The sequence below is a fragment of the Homarus americanus genome, unplaced genomic scaffold, assembly GCF_018991925.1.
Source record: "Homarus americanus isolate GMGI-L3 unplaced genomic scaffold, GMGI_Hamer_2.0 scaffold7626, whole genome shotgun sequence".
NCBI classification, from domain to species: Eukaryota; Metazoa; Arthropoda; class Malacostraca; order Decapoda; family Nephropidae; genus Homarus; species Homarus americanus.
The window spans coordinates 19,328,448-19,336,905 of NW_024718273.1; the positions used below are offsets into that span (position 1 = coordinate 19,328,448).

The 8,458-nt window shown below is 37.0% G+C and overlaps 1 protein-coding gene across 3 annotated transcripts in view; it reads right to left on the reverse strand.

Moving 5' to 3' along the window:
* The window catches only part of LOC121859538 (serine/arginine repetitive matrix protein 1-like), a 32,880-nt gene extending 26,117 nt beyond the window's left edge, over positions 1-6,763 (reverse strand). For 2 of the 3 annotated variants that reach the window (XM_042356418.1, XM_042356417.1), the window contains exons 1-3: positions 6,669-6,763; positions 3,684-3,773; positions 2,716-2,841 (exon numbers count right to left, since the gene is read on the reverse strand). In XM_042356418.1, the coding sequence (XP_042212352.1) occupies positions 2,716-2,841; positions 3,684-3,773; positions 6,669-6,692 (240 nt within the window). In that variant the 5' untranslated portion in view covers positions 6,693-6,763. Of the gene's footprint in view, positions 1-1,651; positions 2,443-2,715; positions 2,842-3,683; positions 3,774-6,668 lie in introns of those variants that run through there. The other variant, XM_042356419.1, reaches the window with a different exon arrangement.
* Positions 6,764-8,458: the final 1,695 nt, after the last annotated feature.

An 8,458-nucleotide genomic window follows, 5' to 3' on the forward strand; every position in this document is an offset into this window, starting at 1 on the left:
ATATATATATATATATATATATATATATATATATATATATATATATATATATATATATATATATATATATATATATATATATATATATATATATATATACACACACACAAAGATAAACTTATCAGCTCATCAATCTTATCATGATTCAGTGCTTCAAAAAATCTCATTTAGAATACCAACAACTAAGTTAAAACAGCTGTCATTAGTAATAAATTATAATAAAAACTGAAAAAGGCTGCAATCAGCATTTACATCCTATTACTAAATACAATTATTTCATTACAACAAAAGTACAAGTTTATAACAATTAAACAAGACTACAACAGCAGATATTCCCTCTATATCAAGGTGTAGTCCCGCCTTGTGGCAGGGTGGTGCATGCACAGTATTACTAGTTTTCAAGGAAACTCTGGCCATCAATTATCTTGCATCACCCAATAATTAAGACACCCCACCTTAAGATTAACCACCCTAACACTACCTGCAGTAGTTAGGTTGGGTTGTTTAATCATCAGATGATATAAGCTAGGGTGTCTAATCTTCAGGTGATCAGTTATCTTGTATAAAAGGAATACTGTGACAAAAATAATTTTTGATTGTGATTTGTACTAGAAAATATTTTCCCTGACCCACATGATAGACCTAATGAATCCCTACGTACAGTCCCCCTAAAACGTACCGTAAGCCACGGGGTCGACGTGATCAGAGGCTTTCTGAGCAATGTTTCCTGACCCGTTATATTGATGTATTCAGTACACTATAAAAGGAAGACTCCTTCCCCCATCTATAATGTTGTTGATTTGGCAACAGGCATACCAACATATGATGATGTACTGGGGATCATATAAAACCATTTCAAATTATAGCGAAGGGAAATCTACCGATACTTTTTTGGGGAGCTGTACAGAACGCATGAATAAAAAAATGTGTGTGTGAGGGGAGGGATCCAATTCTTTTCCACTACTATTCCTGATAATGTATAAATCTAATCCACCCAAGATTCATATTTGGTTGATGCGAAAAGTGAACGTGATCCCATAGACCAGTGAGCCTATCGGTGAGACTAAGCCAAGAGTACGCACATAAGAGGCAGTGTGGCCAGCACTACACGTGACCACCTTTATTATCCTTAATGCCAGCTATTATATCACGGCTGGGTTTCCTCTCAAATGTTTTATCAATTCACCACTTCTGGTTTATGCTATCACTATGGCTCACCAATTTACATTTCAACATCACCAGCAGTTTCCACTAACAATATCAGAATGGGTTACAGAACAGAAAATTATTAAAAGCAATTTAAATCAAATGAGAATTATCTTTTACTAAAATTCTTAACTAGTCTGTGAGGAGTTGTTGTCATTTTCTAATTTGTGAAAATAATTTCAAGTACCCTTGTGTTTTTTGCCCTAGCTGAAGGCCCTGTACATGCATGCATCTTTATTTTGATGAAAAATTTGGATATTCTTTATATATATATGTGTGTGTGTGTGTGTGTGTGTGTGTGTGTGTGTGTGTGTGCATGTCACATAATATAAAATATTTTACCTATCTTATAAGTACTGTATGACACTTTCCTCTCAGCCATCCTTTTGGGGGTACTGATGGCTATCCTGAAACATGTTCAATTTGGCCTAAGAGACATTTGTACCTTAAAAATGTTATGGCATTAAGAGCCATTTGTGGGGAAGGTGAGGACTGCTGAGGAAGCTCTTGGAAAAGCCTCACATTATTCTTATTCTTGTGATTCACCAACTTGGTTCTGCATGGAGTTCCCTGGAATGGTGGTATATCCAAACCAAAGAGTCCTGGACCTCTGATGATGATGATGAAGGCCCAGCCCACATGAGCCTGAGACTTCTACAGTAGTTATCATCTGCACTGTGGATGAAGCCTGGAAGGGTCCAGGCCGGGGTCCCACGAAGACTGTTGACATTACCCGAGATTTCAGATCCCTGGTAATGGGATGGATTGCCAAGGAAGTTGCCCCAGGTCATTAGACCCAGGCAAGAGGCCCAGCAATCTCCAGGCCAGTACCACAGGATGAATGGTGAAATACCCAGACTGCTCCAGGCTTTGATGCCCAGAGCAATCCAGGTAACTGAAGATCTGTAGAGATGATGATTTGGCCCAGTTATCCCAGGCTTAATGCCCAGGCTGTTGTCCCTCGATGTTATACCAGGCCTTGGCCCAGTTTCCCAGGACACGTGCCTGAGTAAAAGGTGCTATCCAATGATGCTGGAGATCCTTCCCTCACTGGGTGTCAAGGCAGAGGTGCCTTACACTCCCAGGGAGAAAGAACCCAGACAGGGAGAGAAGACCAGCCCCTTGTGATGGGCCAGTCAGGTGTAGACGGAGATACTACCCTACAGGTAGCCTGGAGCAGGTCGCTGGGTGGGGCGCCTCCATCACCATGGACCAACACCCCTTTGGCATTACTTGCTATTACCAGGAAAGATTGGCAATGTCAGATCAAATTCTGGTTTAAGATACACAAACAATGTATCTGTGTACTAAGAAACGCACAACAGCCATACACCAAATCATACGAGGTAAATAATAGGATGAGTATGAATAGCTTTCATACTTATCCTTTTGTAATTTAGTTAGGATTTGTGGATTGATTTACATAAAAAAAATTATGTCGGTCATTCTTTAACACATTCTAAGACTCACGCCTTGTACACATCCCTCCCCCATCCACACAAGACTCACCTTCTCTGCTTCCAACTGATTGAAGACATATTCTATTACAACATCATCTTCTATGCCTAATATGGCTGTAATTTTTTCTGTGACCCAAGGTTTGATCACCTCTAAACGCACTTTGGTCATATCAACCTGGAAAAATAAAATGCATTAATTGTAACTTCCAAGACAAAAGTATAAGAAAATATTTGTTAAAAACTTATTCTAAATACTGTACAGTAATATCTCCATTAGCTGGAATCCCTCAGACCTGGCACTCTCCAATAGCCAAATTGAAATTTTCCAAGGGGCACATTTTTCAGAAAATTCCGGGGATGAGGAATATTTTTCCGGGTTCGAGAGATAATGTAGTGGGCAATTTCTGGAACTTCCGAGAGCATTTTCCCGCTACCCGGAAAATTCCGGGGATGAAGGATTTTTTCCAGCTTTGAGAGAGTCGTCTCATTACCCGGAAATGCTCTGCACCAATTGTTCCAGCTAATGGGGATATCACTGTATTTGTTAAAAACTTATAATTCTCTGGATATTTACCATTAATATGATACACTAAACCTAATTATCAATAATCATCCATTAGGTAATGTTAATTTAAATCCTTCAACAAATTTTAGACTCCATTATAGAAAAGAATACTAAGATATTTTATATTGAAGAAAATTTTATGTTCACATCCATTAGTATTAATCACCTTAACACTGCCTAATGGGGGTTAAAGTAGGATTAGGGTGGTTAATCTTAGTGAAATAAACCAAGGTGTGTGTGTGTGTGTGGGGGGATCTTAGGGTAATCAAATTTTATTACAGAAGAAGGAACATTAAGTAGAGTTGTGTACTGTATATAGCCAAGGAAGAGATGAGACAACTTTAAAAACTGTACTGTATAGGTACTAATAACACACACACACACTACTCATCTACAATAAATACTGTATATTGGTAGCTATACTAATGGAAGGTAAACAGCCATCATCATACCTTTTTGCTTAAACTTTCAGCAAATTTCATCTCCTTCATGAGTTTCTTGTCTTTATTACTGAAGCGATTATCCTGCTCTGCAGAAGTGCCCTGTAAACATTAAAGGAATTATATATAAACTGTTGGTATTTTTCACACATAAATATACCTGTATTGCACTGTACCCTTAATACTGTACTGTACACCAACGAAAAAATTATTTGGCACCCGTGTCATATTGTATCATGACGTAAGTGGTGCCGAATAATTTTTTAGTGGGTGTACACTACTATAAATAAGACTATTCCTCCGCCCCATTTGCTTTTATTCTTCAGGTAAGAAATAAGTTTTCTTCTATACAGTATACAGTATATATTTTCCTTAGTTGGCTGCATATCCTCAGCAACTATCCTTAAATAATACAAGGTTGTTACTGTATAAACACCAGTCAATTTGATCACTTCAACACACTGAAACAGATACTATAGCAACCAAATAAAATATTACGAAATATTATTTGTAGACTTCCTTCACTGTTCATGACTTATACCATGTTACCTATACAAATTTACCTAATTTTTCATCATGATATAATATTTTGCACTAACCCACAAATTAGTAACACTCATGGTTAAGATTTGTAAAAGATCAACTATGAAACTATAATTGATTTATATACAGTACTATAGGGAGACAGTATAGCCAAAAAAATTTACAGGATATTATAGGTACAGCAGCCGCATGCAAAACGACACTCTATTGGTGTGGTAGCCTAATGCACGATGAGATGACTATACAGTACCGTAGTAACTATGGCCTTCCTTCTAACTAACTTAACCTTCGCATTAAACATATTGTCAATACAGCTGCCATTCCAATATCTGGGGTGATTTTTGGCGGATAGCTGCCGCACTTGTATCCGCTACGAAAAAATAAGAATAGTTTAGCTGTAGCATTTTCCATGGAAATTTATATTTTGGGGGGAGTTATTTTACTTTTCAATATCAGGTTTAATTCTTTGGGTTCATTGTTTTTCCTTGTCTTGTGGCTCTTTCAATAAACTTAATTATTATTAATGTTATGTCAGGTTCTTCTGGTTAGGTTGGGTAAGACATTTACTGTATACTGATGTTTGTGAGATCAGGTTCTTGATCTTTTTATTTGGCAAATATTTATTTCCTCTATATTTGGGGGGGATGTTCTTAATAACCCAAAGAACAGTTTCCTAACTCAGCTACTGGACACCTGTCTTTAAATATCAAACTGTACAGTAGTTAGGTTAGGTTTTATTTTGCGACTCATTTTTTTACAACTTCTACCCCAGAATTTCCTTTTACTATACTAGAGACCCCTGCCCACTTTGTGCGATCAAAACTGCAACTTAAGTGAAATCAAAATGGTTAAAATAAAAATGTTACTTTTTTGTGAAATTGGTAATTTTGCAAAATGACCGGCATGCATAATGGTAATTTTGCAAAATAACTTATAAACAGACAAACTAACCTAACCTTCTGGTTGAGTAATGTTAGATTAGGATGGCACATGTGGCTTGATACAGTCAAGTGGTCCTGCTTTTTTTTTGTAACTTTGGACTATGTGCTGTCCTAACCATAAGGTTAAGTTAGTTTAGGTTGTCTGTTTATAAGTTATTTTGCAAAATTACCAATATATATGCCGATCATTTTGCAAAATAACCGATTCCTCTAGAAAAAACGCAAGTCTCGATTTACGTGATATTTACATATATATATATATATATATATATATATATATATATATATATATATATATATATATATATATATATATATATATATATATATATATATATATATATATATATATATATATATATATATGTGTTTAATGAGATTGAATTCTATAATGTTTGTCTCATTAAACATACCGAATCCGTCAACATGAATTTGAGTAATGGTATGTACAAACTGGATAATTTCGTAATTGAGAAGATTTGTAACCAGGTGAGAAGGTTGGGTGATCTTACCCTCTGACCTGACTACCGACTGCTGTGGTGCTTTTTGAAGATTAGTAGGGTCACTACCTAATAACCTGACTATTGTGGGCTTGACCTCACCTTCCTCTACTGTATATATATTTGCCTTATGTATTTCTCCTTAGTCTGTACTCACCCCTGAAGATGTGAATTACACGAAAGCGCTTGGGAACTTTTTTCTTTTTCCTTGTAGTTATCAGCGTATACCTCGATCACGCGCACCTACAGTGATTCACTTGCATATATATATATATATATATATATATATATATATATATATATATATATATATATATAGTGATTTCCTGCTGAAATTAATATCAAATTCGTTGGAAACTCATCGACTACCACAGGAAAAACCTATTTTTAATATCAAAACAAATACCGGTGCAATACTACCTATTCCGCCAAAAGTAAGCAAGACACAGCGAAACTTGTGACTGAGCAAATGTTATAATATTGAAAAATTAATATCTCGGTTATCCTTAATTTCCGGTGGAAATATCATGGGGCCTCATAAGTATCACGGTAAAAAACAAAATCAATAATTTTATAAAATTTGGTGCCGACATTCTCAGCACACTAACGGCATCCCTTACTCTCTACTTTATACTTATCAGTTTACCTTTGGAGGTTCTCCCCGACACGTTTCATAATTTCCTCTACAGTAGAATGACTCGTAGAGTACAGTACATGAGTCCCAGGTGAATGTCTTGTATTGGCAATCCAAGGTGCAATTCTTATACAGATAACAAATCGTTAGCTTCCCTTATATATTGATCTGCCGTGAATTTACTAAACATATTGTTTCTATATAAATAACATCAAAATAATACGCCAAAATCCTGGGCTGTGTGGCCGCCATGTTGATCCACCCGAGACGCCGCCGCCGCCGCCACTCACATAATTACTATCTTCTTGCACTCGCTACACCACTACCGCCCCTAACTGGTAACAGAATTAACTACAAATCTCACAGAATAACAACTTACGCGGAAAAAGCCTGCGTCAGCCATGGTAAAACAGTAATCTTTGAGGCGAGTTCACAAGACGTACTTCACCTCCTAGCTGCAGCCTCAACACTAACTTCAGTACTTCACTCAGTGTTACCATCTACAAATATACATTCCCGCTATATGAGACTCCAAAACCCGCTAGATTTGACCCCTAACCCGCTAGATTGTAACTATACAGATAATAGCATGTGTTACCCTCTTTATATATACCGTATATAGGTATATAAACAATTAAACTGATTAATATATATAAATAAATAGAATGATAAATATAGAAAGTATGGTACATAGAAGTATTGTGGGGTACGTGATGTTTGGTTCACACTCAGGATGAGATGGATAAAGGAAACTCACAATGTGCTCTCTATATACATATTGTATTGGATGAATAGTGCAGCTTGGTGCTGGGAAGGCAGCATGGTTACAAGCGTTGAGTAGAGAGAGCTGGTTGGTGAGGATGCTCAGAGGAGGACCAGCTTGTGGGTCGCCATGCTCGCCGGCGGGAGCGAGGGCCGCCAGGCAGGAGTAGAGGAGGAGGTGTTACTTGAAGACTGGCTGTAGGTGGAAAGAGCTAGGTCATCACGAGGTGAGATCTTATATAGCGGAGGTAGGCGTGGCTTAATAATTGACCTCCGTCATGTAAGGCGGAGCTGGTTGACCTAGACACGAGGTGCGGCTGGGTTCGTGGGTCGGCTCGTCAGTGACAAACAGCGTTTGTAGGGGAGGAATCCACTACAGTATAATCAACATCAAAGGATATGCATGACCAACCTTTAAAACAGGAAGAGAGAGGAATCATCGAATTCCTCTACCTCTGTTTCCTCTCCAGATGTACTTGCTCTTGGTGTTGATTTCAGGATTGGTTCAGTGACATGCATTGCTAGTTCCAATCAATTTCAAGATATCAGCCGGTAGGTATTTCATATTCAAAACAAGACTTTTCATTTTTTTCAAACCTGCTCGTATTGCAAGAAGACCATTAGCCGTTTTTGTTTCCATTCTGTTTCGAAGTATATCTTTCACTATATTTAACTGGCTGAATATCCTTTCTACAGGTATTTCAGCATTAGAGTCGGGTATAACGAGAACTGATAAAGCAAACTCTGCCAACAGGACAGTTTCAGAAAATCCATTCCACTTCACAAGAGTGAAATCCTTCCACTGCCTGTCTATACTTATGCAAGTATAATTATATAACTAAAACCGCGAGAAATCCGCCAGACATCAGTTAAATCCGCAAAAAAAAGCTAGCAGCTAGACAGCAAAACATCTAGAGTTAGCGGGAAAACCTCTGAAATGGCAACACTGACTTCACTTAGTTCAGTAAGTCTCGGCGACGGTGGCGTCATCAAGCAGCCGCCGGAGACTATATACGATTTACACGTCGAGAACACAAAAAAAGTTTGATGGTTAATAAACTCAGAGAACTTACAAAATATATAATAACAATAAAAATGAATAATAACACAAGAAGCAGAGGTTGAGTTTGAAATTGAACCCCCCCCCCTTTCTCGGAGCTAATTTTATTTAGGGCCTTGCCAATAGATGGCGCTCATTCCTACACTAACTGAAGTATTGTTTTAAAGATTAAATTATGAATGACCATGTTTGAAAGCTTCTAGGAGGAATTAGTATACTACTACTACTACTACTACTACTACTACTAATAGTAATAATAACTACAAAAATAATGATAATGCTGATAATAATAATAGTAATAATAACTACAAAAATAATAATAATGCTGATAATAATAATAGTAATAA